At 45.4% G+C, this 16,765-nt stretch overlaps 1 protein-coding gene across 4 annotated transcripts in view; it reads left to right on the top strand.

Moving 5' to 3' along the window:
* Window positions 1-16,765, top strand: part of LOC144724944 (uncharacterized) — a 222,556-nt gene that overhangs the window by 181,318 nt on the left and 24,473 nt on the right. For all 4 annotated transcript variants that reach the window (XM_078604272.1, XM_078604271.1, XM_078604273.1 and 1 more), the window contains 9 exons: window positions 244-372; window positions 1,103-1,180; window positions 2,373-2,534; window positions 4,220-4,324; window positions 6,782-6,877; window positions 8,884-9,009; window positions 12,386-12,535; window positions 14,203-14,357; window positions 16,026-16,152. In XM_078604272.1, the coding sequence (XP_078460398.1) occupies window positions 244-372; window positions 1,103-1,180; window positions 2,373-2,534; window positions 4,220-4,324; window positions 6,782-6,877; window positions 8,884-9,009; window positions 12,386-12,535; window positions 14,203-14,357; window positions 16,026-16,152 (1,128 nt within the window). The remainder of the gene's footprint in view (window positions 1-243; window positions 373-1,102; window positions 1,181-2,372; window positions 2,535-4,219; window positions 4,325-6,781; window positions 6,878-8,883; window positions 9,010-12,385; window positions 12,536-14,202; window positions 14,358-16,025; window positions 16,153-16,765) is intronic.

The raw sequence follows: 16,765 nt of genomic DNA, 5'->3' as shown, positions 1-16,765 counted from the left end.
TTGTCAGACAATTATATGATTATAGGGTGTTAAAGTTGGTTTAATTTGATAGATAATCTATATGTAAGCAAAATTAAAAAAAACTTTCGGCAATTGCCTTTACAAGTTACTGCACAGTGTCCTTAAAAGTACCATCAATCGTAAAGCAACTATAATCAGGCAGATGTTTTGTTTCTATGACAATGGTGGAAACGACTATATGTAATATAGAGCGCTCTTTATTTTGACTTGCCTTGTACCAAGATGGAGATTGAGAGTGCCGACTGGGGGATAGACCTCTCCTCCGTGGGGGCCAACTTGCAGAGCCACAAGAATCTCCACCAGGTCCTGGAGGCCCTGAACACCAAAGTTGTGGAGGCCCAGGCTTATGAGGTACGGTATATGGGGCTCCTTGGTCACGATATGTTAACTACCTCGCCGGGTATACAGGAGGTCGTGGGTTCGATCCCGACCCTGACGCCCGCTGTATATTTTGAGTTTCCATCTTCTCCCCATGGTCACGTGGATTTCTCTCGGGAGTTCTCCGGTGTTTACATCCACATTTAGAAACGTGCATTGAGAGTATTTGGCTGCTATGAATTTCCACCATGACAAGCCACTCGTCGAGCTATCATTTGTAGCCAGGTCCATTCTGCAAAAGAGCTATATAACTGAGTGGAGCCTTACCTGGTAAAATAAAATAAAAAAAATTGTTAAATATATTGTACGGCATTGAAGCAATTTACGGATGATTGTCTTGCCAGTTGGTTAAAAACTCTTGGCATTGAATACTCGTTTTGGTCCAGCTTTTGGTTTCTTATTACCAATTCCAACATTGTATATTGCTTTATTTGCATGTCGTTTTACTCCTGATTTAGTGGTCTGTGGAAATTCGCTGGTTAGTTTAGATCCATTGCGTTTGACCATTGCGCTGTATCAACTGTATGTACATGGCATGTGACATGTTGTTCCTTCATATTTTCATGGCAAAATCGCCTTATGATGATTGTAATTGGAAATCGTTGCAGCACATTTACGGGTTTGTGCGTGCAGTGCATCTAAACGCATTGTGTATTTTTTTGCTGATGTATAATAATCTGGCATTTCATATGATTCTTTTCAGAGTAAAGTTCCAGCAAGCCGTAAGAAGAATTACACAGACAGTTTGGCAGCGCTAACTGCTACTTATAATAAATCACTTGTAAGTAACATTCCATTCCCTGGCTAGCGCCAGATGAATACACAAACATTTATTGATGGGTTGTCTGATATTTTAAACAATGCTTCTAACAATACCATCTGCTGTACAAACATCCAAGTGCTGAACACATCTGCTTATTTAATATGATCCACATTTAAAAACTAAAGTTCTCAGCATCTCACGAAAGCATTCCATTTTCTCACAGACATGAGTTTATACAAATTCTCTTTTAATTTTTACTTTGAATATATATTTTGAAATTTAACAATTTTATCTGAATTATCTACGCCTCTAAATCAGCTCAAGTCTCCTGCAAATCACGTGACTAGCGTAGCCACTCCCACCGTGAATCCCGCCCCCTGTGGAAATGCGCAGCGGACACCTACGTCCATGGATCGTGATGACGATGACGATGCCAAATTCTTCGCTGAATACGTTCGTACTGTGGCAAATCTACGAGATAGTTCTGAGACGATGGACTCGCCGCCCCGTAATAAAGCGCGGGTGGGTGCCTGGATTCGAACCCAAGACCTCTGCGTTAGAAGAGGCCTCGCTGCTCCAGCTTGGGCAAAAACGAGACTGGTGGCATCGCAGGCAGAGTTTGATTTAATGTATGTTTTATCGTAAACTAGTGAAAATAAGTTATTAAGGTGTCCAGTTTGGGAAGGGCGTTGCTCCCCCCCCCCGTGCCACCCCCCCCAAACTCCGCCCATGCGTGGGGGGCACACCCTGTGCCCAGCTGTGCTGCACACACGGGCACTCAGCAAGGGCGGTTCATTGACTAATCGCTCGATTCATTAAGATGACTATTTCATTTGGCGTTTGGAGGTTATTTTTTTAAATAAATCTTGGTTTTGTACACCTCTCCCCCCCACCCTTTTTCAATTACTCCCTTGCCTTTTCTTCCCAATATTAATATCACATTGCTGTGTTTCTACTCGGCAGTCCCTACGCAAGTGGGGCAGTGAGCTCATTTTCCCCCTTTCCCCCAACCGCTGAGCTCTGCGCCTCCTTCCCTTGTAATTGCCAGCATTCTGTCCCGGGCTCTTGCCGAAAAAAGGAAAAGAAACTCATCGCTCTAACAGGGGTGTATAACGAGCTTCATGATCCACCAGTCTTCATGGTCCACCCTGGCCCAGACACACACATGGGGCACGGCGGTGAAGCAGCCACTCTCTCTCTCGTCTTGCAGGCCGCGTCAGGGGCTCGCTCCACACGACTGCAGGAGCTGCTCGCCTTCTTGGCTCCGGCTGAGGCCGAGCTGGCGTGGGCCAAGGGCCAGGAGACGGAGCAGCTGGAACGCGACTGGAGCGACAAGAACGCCGACATGGAGGCTCAGAGGAAGAGCCTTGACGTGAGTGCCTGCACGCTAGAACTGAGCTTTCCGATTTACCAAAGTCATCGATTCCGTCACCGATTGCACTGGTTCCGTTGCTCGACTAATCGGATAACATGAATATACAGGGGTGCAACGTCCTATTTCGACAGGGCTATGCAAGATATGACTGTGGCCCCCCTTACTTTCTCCCGACTTACTCTTAGGTTTTTTCGGTAAAGTCACGTAGGTAAAAAATGTAATTAAAATTTATAAAGTAAAATAAAAAATCACGACCTTTCGGAGGCAACACAAGCTTCCGTCTTCAGGTGGAACCGTCACAACACGATAGCTGTATCAAGTAATCGTGCTGTGACGGTTCCACCTGAAAACAGAAGCTTGTGTTGCCTCTGAAACGTCGTGATTTTTTATTTTATTTTACTTTTATTAATTTTATTTTTTACCTACGTGACTTTACCGAAAAAACCTAAGAGTATGAATCCTTGCAGTCACGAAAGCTTCAAATCTAGAATTCTCCCGACTTGCTTTTTCTCAAGTAGCTTACTCGTGGTTTTTAACCCATATGCAATAATATGGAGCTTCTAACGACATATTATTTTCGTTGTACCATGTATTGGGTATGGAGGAACACGGTCTCACAGTGACAGTGTATTAATAAAAACAAGATTCAAAGGTCCAATATTCACAATTAAGTTATCATGCATCTTACTTTCATGCCAGCCCATCGGTCTAGGATTTCCTCAAAGTGGGTGGATCGCGCAAGGTTATGCTCCTATTGACACGATGGCCAGACGCATTAGTCGGGCTTGGTCCACGGTAGACCGCAGGTCGTTTTGAATGAATTAGAAATTCGACGACCTTTGGCCGCCTTATTCTAGCTCCTGCGGAGAGGGCTGCTTGATGCATTGCACCTTGCCCGTCGCCCCCACTGATGTCCTTTTCCCCCCCAATGTGTGCAGATGCTACTGACTATTTTATGTAGGGTGTGTAGGCATATGTGCCTATTAAATACATTTCTTGTTTTGGCAGGGGGGGAGTAATGTAGGGGAGGCCGCCATAGCGAGTGGGCCCAAGTAATCGACACATTAATTTGATCTTGACTTAAAGCTTTTGTGACTGCAGGAATTCATATTCTTTGGGTCTTTCGGTAAAATCATGTCGATAAGTTCAAAGAAAATAACAAAAAACTACGTCTGATCGCAACACAATCGGTCGTCATCAGGAAGAAAAAAGAGAGGGACAGCTGCTGAGGCAGACTGTTTTAAAGGTTTCAAATGGGTGTAGCCCAAGGGTCATAAACGAAGTGGGTGGGGCTAGTGATGTTAATTTGATTACTCAGTGGAACAGAATAATCGTCCCTGCTCTTAAGAAATATTTCTGGTCACGCTGTGGAGGTGCACATTAGGGCATGCGACAGTTCATGGATTTGGCGATTGAAATCGGTTATTAAATCTCACGACGCACTCATCAAATCATGCGCGTGTGGGAACCTCACTCTATTTCAAGTAGAATCAGTGTTTTTATCTATATATTCATACCTTGGTTGCCTTGGCTAATTTTGCTTTGGATGGAGTGTTGAAATTTTCACTTGTACGGCGCTTTTGTGATCTGTCGATGAAAGGTGCCGTGTAAAAAAAAAAGTAGTTATTATAAATTTCACATCCGAAAATAAACTTGGCACAATGATTGTGTTCCCTTTGCAGGCATCGCAGAAGAAGCTGAACGAAAAGCAACCCATTTTTGCGGACATCAAGAAGCTGGGAGAAAAGCTGTTGTCAGATAAGCACCCTGCCAAGTCTACTATTGAGGTAGCGTACCAGTGCAATACCCTTTTTGTGTCTGTAAAATAAAAAAAACTATTCCCTATTTTTTATTTATCCAGGTAAGGCCCACTGGGAGATATTGGTCTTTTTTAGAAGCGACCTGGCCCTGGCCACTAATGATAGCTCGACGAAGTGGCTTATCACGTGGGAATTTCTAGCAGCCAAATCCTCTAAACGCACGTTTCTAAATGTGGTGGGGAAAAAACTAGAGGACCCGTTGAAAAATTCCACAGGACCACAGAGAGAACATGCAAACTCCGAGAATACAATCATGCCCCCCCACCATCCCAGTCCCAACTGCCACATTTAGATAAGCTCCTCCCCCCTCCCCTTAACCAGTATTTAAGATCTTGTCTCCTGGATTTCTTTTCACTTGATGCAGTAAATTTGGCTGTGACGGTCCCACCTGAAGACGGAGACTTGTGTTGCCTCCGAAACGTTGTGATTCAATTGAGTTATTTTCATTTATTATTATTTTATTATTATTATTTTATTCCTACGTGACTTTACCTAAAAAACCTAAGAGTATGCATCCTTGCAGTCACAAAAGCTTCAAATCTAGAATACAATCATCAGGGTCGGGATCGAACCCACGACCTCATGTATACCAGGCGAGGTAGTTACCATTTCGCCACAGTGCCAAGATGTTAACTACATCCTCTTCATAGTCACATCTTATACAGCAGGCGGGTAACAGTGCACTCGTCTGTCGATTGAATCCGCTTCGTACGCTCACGGTTTACATTGGGCGGTGGAAGAAACAAGACAGATGAGACGAAGGTCACAGGCAGAGGGCATCGAGAGATGCTGCAAGTGAGACTTGGTTCAAATGAGGCAGACGTTATGCAAGACACAGACATTTTATAGTTGAAGTTTTTTTCAGTTTTCATTTATTTGGTACAGCCCTGTGAGCCATTTGGCTCTTGAATCGGGTGCAACCGCAACAAACAAAAACATGAACAAGAAACATCTTAAATGACTACGCGCAAACAGAAAAAAACCCAGGAAAAAACATCAAAGTCTTCCAGAAAAAGCACCGCACATGAACGCTGTGTGCAAAAATCCCAGTGGGATGCAAGTCAAACAATAACAACCACAAGACAATTTAGATTAAAGTTATCAGTCTAACTCTGTACTACAACAAACAAATATGGCTAAACCAAAACGTTTACCAACAAAGCAACACACATAGGGCATTGTGAAATATGAAAGGAGGGATTGATTCTTTGATTGTGACTCACATTTTGCACCATTCATATTCTTTCCGGCGGAGTTGGATGAAATTTAACATATGGGTAATCACAAAACAGTGTCTCGACACGCCTTTAAGACACCATATAAATCCAAGGTGGCTCAGCGGTTGAGCAAGTGGCTCGCAATCAAGGGGTTGCGAGTTCAAATCCCAGTGAGGTTGATGCAACCCGTTCATTCATCCAGTGCCCAAAACATTTGGAATCTATGGAGAGACTAGCCCCTGCCATATGAATGTGGAAATACCGCCCCTTGTCCCAGGGTCATGAATGAAGATAAGCACTGATCGATACCCATTAGAGAGTGCAGACGACTTGCCTTCAAATCGAATTCGTATTATTGTTTGTTAAAACCAGGAGTAGACACCCTGCATACGGCTCGTTCAGGACCGCTTCATGACGCGATTTATTGAGGATCAGCGTCTCCTATTCACCACGGGCATTGCAAGGTCTTGAAGTATTGAGTTCATACCGAATTCAGAAAAAATGGCTCTCATTTCGATTGCTGACCCCTGGTTTAAAACCGTCGTCTAGAAACCCGTTTTTTCTGCATGCTTTCGTTACGTGTGTAGTGGCATAGCGCTGGCTGCTGGCAGGAAAGGGGATCTGCGGCCCTGACGTCAGCAGGCCAGGTTAAACACCAGAGGGGGATATAAGGGAAAGGTCACAGAAGGGGCACACCAGGAACCCGCTGGTAGGTTTTAGAAAGGGGGCGTGGCCGGGGGCGGAGCCAGGCCACGTGACAGTATAAGAGGGGCCCCCCTTTAGGGGACCTCGGGGCTGTTGTTTGAGTGGGATCACCGTCGTGCTGCTAAAGTCTTCGTCACCATTCTTCTCGTCGTCTTCACCATTCTTCTCGTTGTAGTCTCCGTCTCTACCATCTCGGGGCGCCGCCAGTCAGGCAACCTACCAACTGTCCTGGCTGAATAGCGTCGCCAATAATAGACGGACTAATTATTAAGAGTCTTAACCCCGATGGTGCTCGTCAATAAAGAAGTGCCTCCAAGTCTCATCGTCTCAGAGTTAGTCACCACACGTGGAAATACATTTGCCCTGTCCATGACTCAGCTGGAGAGAGGTCACAAGGCACGGGTTTAATGCCTCAACGATGATCGTCTCTGCCGATCCCGTAACTGTGTGCGCGATTAACGTCGCGCGATGCTCGCCGCGTGTCTCTTGGCTCGCGTCGCAGGCTTCCCTCGAGGGAATCGGCGCCCAGTGGGCCTGGCTGACGCAGCTCGGCGCCTGCGGGGAAACTCACCTGCAAGAGAACGCCGCTTATTTCCAGGTGCCTTACAAACGCCACCTCCCCGCGATCCCAGGCACTCCGCTCTGCTACAACATGGGATCTTTCTTGCCAGTATCAAAAAATATAACAAGAGGTTTTATTGTTATATTTTGGTGTTTTAACATCTTAACACCTGTTTTATTTCCAGAAAGGGTGAAACCTATTGTTATATTTTGTTACTGGAAAGAAAGGTCCCATATTGTAGCTGCTCGCCCCGAGCTATGAATGCCCTGAGAGTGGCATTGTCTTGGTGCTGTTCGCTTTTTTCCGTTCTCTCGTCGAAACACTTTGAGACTCGGCTCAAAGGAAAGCTGTCTCTGGTGAGGACCAATCAGTTTCAAAGACAATGTCGTATATTATCAGAGCACGTTTTTGTTTGCATGTTCGTCACAAGTACGTGTGGTTAATGCAGACACGATTTCTTGACAAAGGATTCTGTTTGGTGTTGTAACATCTTAACACCTGATAATTGCTTTTTTACCCTTCTATCTGGCAACAAAACTGACACCTTTTTACAAGGAGTCATGTTTGCAAAGACCGCAATACCTGCAGTCATAATACAAACAAAAGAACATAACTCTGATAGTCAGTTTTGTTGCCAGATAGAAGGGTAAAAAACCAATTATCATATTTTTACTGGAAAATGAGGTTCCCATATCTTAACACCTCCTGTTTTATTGCCAGAAAGGGTCAAACCTACTGTTATACTCTGCTCTGCTGTTTGTCGTCGGGGCGTTCAGAGCTGTGATGCGTCGCTGTTCAGTTGCTGTTCACTCGTTCGGATTGAACGGGGGCGGCGACGCGGCCTGGCGGTCGCGCGTTCCCCCCCCCCTCCCCTTGTTGCAGAGGTCCACGGTTTGAATCCGACGGCCACCCAGATTAATAGTGTGGGTGTAGTAACCATAAATAAAGCCCCTCTAGAGCAGTGTTCTTTAATTTTCAGAGGGGCCGCCAGACATTTTAAACCATTGGGGTTTGACAGCACGGTGATGTGTATTGTAGAGGGCCGCACGTCAGGGGCTGCACTAAAGGCCCCCAGGGGCCCCCAGTGGCCTGCGGGCCTTGCAATGAAGAATGCTGCTGTAGAGGGTATTTGGCCTATCCTTTCATGCTGGCCCAGATGACTTGGTAGAGGTGGGCATACCCACACAATACAAATACAGTACTTGATAGAGTGCATATTCTTTAATATGATTGGTATAAACTATCTTCAAATTCTAAATACGGTTATGATTATTTATTGGTAGAAATATGTTCATAATAGATGTTTGAAACGTGTATAACCCTTCTGTTGTGTGTGTGCATGTGCCATTATTTGAAGACATGACCTCGGCACGTACTCGTAGTGTAAAACATGAGCGCATCAGATGGACAACATCAAACTTGTTGGGAGGCATTCATCCGTTCAACTCAGTGCCCAGATGGCTGTTATTATCCACACTCAAACAATCATAGATGTATGTATGTAGCGCTTATTTCGCACCGTACGTAGCCAACAACGCGAGGGAACGACAACAAACTAAACGGTTCACGGCAAGTTGGTGGCATGTTGTCCCCAAGTAGTTCACCTGACCTCTGAAGACACGAGAGGTGACAGAGTGCACCGCAATATGACAAGCAATGTCATTTTTTTTTATCGAGTCGCTCCACTTGGATTGTGACGCGAAGTTGATGAACGATGACGGGTCTGAACGGATTAGAAGAAAAATGTGCGGCGGATTGCGGCGTTTTTCCGAATTGTGACTCGCATACTCCGATTAGCACGGTTGGCTACATACGGTACAAAAGAAGTTCAACGCATACATATGTACGTACACACACAAGTCACCGTGTGTCAACGGTGCATCAGCTGCGGGATCTGGTGAAGGGGTATGATGAGGTGCGCAGGGCACCTCATTATACGCCAGGGGCGAGGCATCGATCAGATGCCTCGCCCCTGGCTTCACCGCTTCATGCCCGAGCCACCTGACCACCGCGCTGCCTCCTCCTCTTCTTTTTCTTCGCAGTTCTTCCGCGACGTGGACGACACCGGCAAGGAACTGAGCGCCGCGCGGGATTCGCTGAACCAGGCGTACGCGTGCGATGCCTCCACCGACGTGCCACGCCTTGAGAGCCTGCTCCAGCAGACGCACGTGGGTGCCACTTTCCTTGTTTCGCTCGCTACGTGTGCGGAAGCGCGATCCATCGATGGATAACCCCACGGAGTCGATAGGTAGATCCGCAGTTTGTTGAGTCGTAGTGAGGGAGCGCAAAGCGTGATCCAGCACCACCAACCTCCAAAGCTCTGGTTGCCTGGCATGCGCCAGCTCGCCTGTCGTACACACACGGATATTCTGTGTGCGTACACATATATATGAACCTTATGGCGGGACCCCAGGGTCCCGAATAAACAGATGTAAAAATCGGAATTAATGTTTTTTTAGCGACTCCGTCCCACCGCGCAACATAAACGCCGCGACCCACCTGGCGCGGATCATTCTGTTGTCATGTCGTGTCCAAGCGCAGCAGCGAGGACGAATGCGCAGAAGAGCTGGACAAGCGAATGCTCTCCATGCTCGGGTATGGGCATGGTCATAAGTCTTATCCAAAGCTGCTCAAACTGCCTACACGACTTAAGTCCTTAATTTTTTATAACGGTATGCATAATACAGTGAAACTGCTCTCTTATCTTCATTATTATTTGTGACCTACCAATGTCTGTAGCCAGGATCAATCGATGACAATCCTATTACCTGCAGATATTTAACAGATGAGATGCATTGCACCGTTAATTCCTCCTGTTTGATAATACTTCTCTTGTCCGTATGGATCTGTGCAGATAGGTTTTTTTTGCGGTTAAGCCATAGTCCCCACATACCGCTCGTATCAATGCGGATAAGAGAAGCGGCGACCCACTACTCTGTAGAGTAACATTGGTATAAACGCTTGTTACAATATGAACAGCGCATTGAAAACGCGTACTATGTTATGTACTGTTTACAAAGTGTGTTCACAAATCCACACTGAGAAACACGATGATTGACAGAGGGGTGTAAATAATTTGTTCGATAGTGTATTTAAATAGAGGTATTGCAGGTAAGTAGTTTTCAGTTTTAAAGGCATAGTTTAACAAGACAACACTTGCCACCATCCTTCAAACCCATTGGTGAAAAAGAGCTAAGTTTTTGTTTACATTATAATATAATGTTTATGCGAGAGCCAGGGGCTTATGGGACCCCGGGGTCCCGCCATAAGGTTCATATATAGAATCTATTGTGCCTCACGCAATATATGACAAAGATCCCCAGTATAGCCTTCTACAGGTAAATGGGGCAAGTGCTGTTACGAAACACCTATTAAGGCTGGCATGGCACACGAGGGGTGGGTGGCCAACACCATGCTAGGCCTTTTCATTCTCCAGTGCTGATCATTACACATTCACCATGTACTCATTTAAGGCTGAGTCAACCTATGGGAGGCCAAGGACCAGTTCAAATTTTCGCCACTTTTGTTGTTCGTGAGTGGGAATCGAACTCGGGTTTCAGGGTTTGTAGTGCAGTATGCTAACCAATGCGACATCATTCCCCACAACGCTGTATATATGCATACAGGGTCATTCACTTATAGATACCTCACTACGCTTAGAGGTAGGCATTTATTTAAAAGCTGCTACATGTCTCCCACCAATCTCAATACACTCTCCCCTGTAAGATACGGAGCCATCACTTTCACAATTTATTCACTCAGCTGTCAAGCAACGTGGGGGTATATAAACACTCATTAATTCATATTCTTAGGTTTTTTCGGTAAAGTCACGTAGGTAAAAAACATTAAAAAGTAAAATAAAATGAAATAAAAATCACGACGTTTCGGAGGCAACTCAGGTGGTACCGTCACAGCCACGAAAGCTGTATCAAGTAAATGAGAGATTGCAGGAGCTACCACTCCGTTTATATAATGGTTGGAGAAGGTGGTGGGGCAAGGGCCGCATACTTTTTATTAATATGGTAAGGTGAGGCTTAAGACTAAGAATAGACTGCTTTTTAATGTGTTTTACCTACGTGACTTTACCGAAAAAACCTAAGAATATGAATCCTTGCAGTCACGAAAGCATCAAATCTAGAACTCATTAATTCGCCGATAACACCTTGATATGTAGAGGATTGCCGAGCTTCGGTAATTGTTTGGGGTCGGCTCCCTTCCTGCTTGCCTGTGGTTCCTCGCACCTCTGAGCTATTGTTTTTCGACGACAGTGAGTGAAGTCTATGCCCATTAAAAGTAGATTTTTTTATAATTATCATCATCTATAAATGGATTATCCTGTATTTCAGTAGTGGGACATCTGCGTCCCGTGGAGCCCCACGTGGTGGGCTGGTCTCAGTGTGTCTAGGGGTGATGCGTGGGGTCGTGGTTAGTGCACAAGCACCACGTCTCAAGCTTGAAGTCCACTACACTACATACTACACTACACACCACACCATATACCGCACACAACACTGTGCACCACACTGCACACTGCACTGCCCACTACACTGTACACTGCACTGTACACTACACTATGCACCACACTATACACACTACACTGTAAACTACACTAGACACTCCGCTAGACACACTACACTAGATACACTACACTATACCCACTACACTATACCCACTACACTATCCACTACACTATACACCACACTATACACACTACACTGTACACTACATTATACACCACACTATACACACTACACTGTAAACTACACTAGGCACTCCGCTAGACACACTACACTAGACACACTACACTATACACTACACTAAACATACTAAACACTACAGTACACTACACCAGTGGTGGGCAACCGGCTTCCCGTTGAGCCCCACATGGTGGGCTGGTCTCAGTATGTCCAGGCTGATGCGTGGGGTCGTGGTTAGTGCACAAGCACCATGTCTCAAGCTTGCGGCCCACTGAGGTGAAGGAGGGCCGCTCACATGGCCCACCGGCTATGGTCTGGGTTGCCTGTCACTGCTGTATTTCCCTTGTTTTTGTTCCACTGCTCAGAGCAGCATACCTGTTCACTGACAACTCAAGACTGAAACACTGCAGGAGGAGACATTTTATCTTTTCCACGCTGCCCCCGCACTGTCATAATATTGCATATTTTTGTTACTGTGTTTGGTGTTTGTGTTCAAACCTTTTTCACGGTGCTTTGTAGTTTAATAATGTTGCTTATAAATATCTCTGTGTTTAGTGTTTATGTCCAAATATTTTCTGCGCCACTTTAGACTTGAATAATAAACCCCAAACAAAGAAGTTGTGAAGAAGGTTTTTAAGTGTAGAAATCAACAAACGATAAAATTTAAGTAAACGAATAAATACCAAAAGTTGTTAGTAACATCGACCAGGTTGATCTTTCCTCAGCTCCTTGCACCAGCCAAAAGGATCAACCCACCGACCGACAACCCCAGAATGCACTCCCAAGTCGAGAGATGATTGCAACGTTGATGATAACTGTGCCGTTTGTCGCGCCACTGTTGTGCCAGACGGAGCAGCGCTTGGTGCCTCTGAGGGGGAAGGTGCACGAGCTGGTGGGAAGGTCCCAGTCGGTGCTCAATCTAAAGCCACGAAGGCCCGGCCACACCCTGAAGGACCCTGTCACCGTCATGGCCATCACAGACTACACGCAGCCTGAGGTAGGCCGCCGCCGTCGTATATTGCTTTAGTTTGACTGTCTCTATGTATGTTGAACTTCTTTCGTAGCAGTCAGCACACGTGGGTTGACGACGCTGTTCTGGGGAAGTGGAGAGTGGTACGGGGAGAGGCTGGAGGGTTTGTAATGGGAAGATACAGACGAAGCAGTGTGGAAGTGTGAGAACGTAACAGGAGCTGAGATGTATGTATGTTTTAACTTCTTTTGTACCGTACGTAGTCACCCATGCTAATTGGAGGTGCGAGGGAAAGACAACAAACTAAACACAAGAAGTAGTTCGAAAGATTTAAAAGTGCACAGCTCCGTTGGCTACCTAATATCGGAAGGAAGAGCGTTCCAGACGGCAGCAGAAGCGCTTCTAAAAAGCGTCGCGCGATGCGCTGGTCGTCTTTCTTCGATGGTTAGCCAAAAGCTGCAGCTGCTGCTGCTTGCGAGGATGTTTGCCAGTTTTGCTTGTCCAGTGCTTTCCAGAGGCACCACCCTTGCGAGTGAGTTACTCTGAGATGGTCTGCGAGACACTTACAGTGGAGGGCAAGTTTACACTGAGAATCCTTTATCCGGCAGTTCGGTAAAAATGCCAATGATGACGTTAATGAAACAAATATATTTGGCAATTTCTGTAGGTTACCTAATTTTTTTTGCACCTTTGCTTTGATACATCCATATATTTAATTAATCGCTTACAACAACATATGCAATATAACTCCACGGATTATGGGGCCAAGTAAAACATTTTGGGGTCCCCAAAGCTAAAAACAATCTGCAGTTCTAAAACATTTCATTACATCATTGGGTGCAATATAATTGCAAGTTGTATTTGTTACTTAGGACCACACTGCGGATTAGAAACAGAATATTTAATATTTTTCTACGATTGCTTTAATCAATTAACTTTGTATCGTCTATTCAGGTGTGAGCTGTGGTGCTGATTGGGGATTTATCTGATGATCCTTTACATTCGGACGCTGTGGTGGTGTAATGTTTAGCAAACTGGACTTGCAATCCCAGAGGTCACTGGTTTGATTCGATCTCCCAAAACAATGTTGGAAGGTTAACCCCCCCCCACCCCTTCCTCCCACCTTTGTGCATCCAGACATATAAATGGGCACAGCACAGTCGAATGGCAGGTCACGTGTGGTGGGGTTAAAAGTGTGGGCGCTCCCGCCTCTTCTTCCAAGACGTCCAGTCTGGAAGAGTCGGGCAAAGTACCCTCTGGGGGGGGGGGGGGTCTCTTGAGCTTCCTCCAGTGGAGGCCCTTTGTGCGAGCAGTGGAGTGAACAAGGGATTGCAGGGCTACGCCTTTACCTCTCCATTCTAAAACTAAACTAAACTATTTATTTTTATTTTACTGGGAAAGGCCCACTGAACGATAGAGCTCTTTTCCGGAAGCAAGCTGGCCACAAATGATAGCTCAACGAAGTGGCTTATTAACGTGAACATTTATAGCAGCCAAATATAAAAAATGCGTGATGTTGATTTCTAAATATGGAGGGACAAATCGGAGGACAGAGAGAAAATTCCACGCGGCCATAGGGAGAGAGACACGCAAACTCCAAATATACAGCAGGCGTCAGGGTCGGGATCGAACCCACAACCTCCTGTACACCAGGGGAGGTAGTTAACATCTCGCCACTGCGGCGCCCCTTGCAGGTGACGGTGAAGAAGGATCAGGAGTACGAGCTGAAGGACAACTCGGACGCGACGCGGTGGCGCGTGGCAAGCGTCGGCAGGAAGGACGCGACCGTGCCCTCCGTGTGCTTCGTGCTGCCTTCGCCGAACCCGGACGCTTTGCAGGCTGCGGAGCGGTGAGCATCCAAATAATCATCAGCCGGGGAGCTCATCCCTGTTGCCGCTGCGTTGCAGACAACAGTAATAGCGGTGGGGGGGGGGGGATCACGCGTACGATGCACAGATCACGCGACGCTCTCCAAACAAGCGTTTTGTCTTCGGACGTGTTTCGTTAGCAGCAGGGAAGCCGATAGGTAGCTGTGAGGGCAAAATAGGTTCTGCGATTAAATTTTTTTTACGATGGGTAAATACATTTTTATTTAAAGCTTTCGTGACTGCAGGGATTCATATTCTTGGTTCTTTCGGTAAAGTCACGTAGAAGGGAAATAATAATATCATAAAATATAATCCAATAAAAATTCTCACGACGTTTCGACTGCAACACAAGCAGTCATCATCAGGTGTGAAATCCACAGCAAGAAAATTTGAAAAAAGTATTTTTTAATTTTTTTAAGTATTCTTGCTGTGGATGTCACACCTGATGACGATTGCTTGTGTTGCAGTCGAAACGTCGGGTAAATAAATGTTGAGGTAAAATGTGTTTGCGTATTTGCAAGAAGTTTTTTTTTTCCTCTGGTTTGTGTCTCCAATGTTTTGGGCAACCCTTTGATGAAGTGCACCAGTTTTCGTTAGGGTGAGTCCGTAATGGTAACCCAGCGTTATACTAGAGTTGCGTTCATATTGGAGCATCTCTATAAGAGTTAGAGTGCTCCCCCCCCCCCCCCGCCCCTTGTTACAGATGGACAGGGAGAGCTGATGCACCAAGTTTCGTTGGAAAGCATAAAAAATAACACCCGTGATTTCTGTGCAGTCAGTCGGTAACTATCAGTCAGTATTAACGTGGGAATGTTTACATTTTAGAATTCAGAAAAAATGGTTTCCATTTGAAAGGTCAAACATTTTAATTGCAGGATTTGTTTACAAACGTGTTTCAATTGTTCCTTGTAATAGTTTATTGGCATTGACGATATTTATTTTATTGCAAAGACAGCTTTTTGGAATGTCCTTTGCACAGAGTAATTAGGTTACGCAACCTTAAAATAATCTTGTGACTTGGTCATTGAGAGGTTCATCGATTAGAAAATTGCGTGGAATAAACTGGGACAGATATCAGTGAGTCGACAGAAACACATTGAATCTCTAAAGAAACTAAACCGCATTGTCGCTATCCTGTGTTTTTCCATTTTACAATGCAACGGGCTTCTGCGTGATTGAGTACTTGCAACAGTTTCCATTTGGTTCATCGCCAGCGAGTTTCAACACCACCCCAGTTGGCGAGCCAACCCCCGCTGAGCAAAGAACTCCGCGAGTTAAAAGTGTCTGTTGTTGTTGTCATATCCTCAAATCTTGTAAATAAATTTTAACCCAATTCCCAATGTGGTATCGACTGCAAACTTGGTATGCTTATGTCATACTGATGACAATACTATATTCTATCATAATAAATAAATACAAATTTTTTTAACAATCTTTTTTATATGTTATGTTTTACCTTGGCTCTAATTGTCCACGGTAAACTGACGTTGGCTGTAATTGACCACGGTCCCTTACGTTATGGCAAGCTTCGGGGCCACTTCCTGGAGTCGTGGAGTTCTTCCATTACTAGTACGGTACATTTCATTAAAGCGTGTTTAAAAAAAAGTTTTTGTTAAATATTACTTATTGTTTTTATTCCCCCGGCACAGACTAAGACAGCAGCACAAGGATATTCTCGCAGCCTGGAACGGCAAGACGGCAGATCTGCGCAGCTTATTGGCCTGGCACCACCTGCTGCAGTACACCAAGATCATCCGTGCTTGGGACCTCCCCACGGTGAGACCTTAACCGGCAAATAAATAACACTGTGCACGAGCCAGTGGTTACGTGTGCCGCGCTTGGTGTAATGGTCAGGGCACATTGGGCTTGCAAATCCACTGGAATTGGGGGGGGGGGTTGGCACGGTGGCGAGATGTTAATTACGTCGCTTGGTATGCAGGAGGTCGTGGGTTCGATCCCGACCCTGACGCCTGCTGTATATTTGGAGTTTGCGTGATCTCCCCGTGGTCAACTGGATTTCTCTCCGGGTCCTTTGGGTTTTCCCTCCACATTTAGAAATGTGCGTTTAGAGTATTTGGCTGCTATGAATTTCCACTTGATAAGCCACTTCGTTGTGCTATCATATGTGGCCAGGTCGCTTCTGAAAAAGAGCCATATAGTTCAGTGGGCCTTACCTAGTAGAATAAAAAATAAAACGTTTAAATAGTTGAAAATCCGAAGTTATAGGTTGAATCTCACCGGCCGGCACGGCAGTTGAAGCAATGGGCTACTTGTCTAAAATTCTACTTAAGAGACTAAAGAGGCATGTGCATTCAAGGTACATTCAAAGTGAACATGAGTGTGAAGGATTTTCACCTGTCAACATACACCACAGTCGATTGGCAGTTTG

Source organism: Lampetra planeri, chromosome 22, assembly GCF_965212315.1.
Source record: "Lampetra planeri chromosome 22, kcLamPlan1.2.h2, whole genome shotgun sequence".
NCBI classification, from domain to species: Eukaryota; Metazoa; Chordata; class Hyperoartia; order Petromyzontiformes; family Petromyzontidae; genus Lampetra; species Lampetra planeri.
Note: the sequence above shows the minus strand (reverse complement) of the source record. Positions and strands in the feature narration are given on the sequence as shown.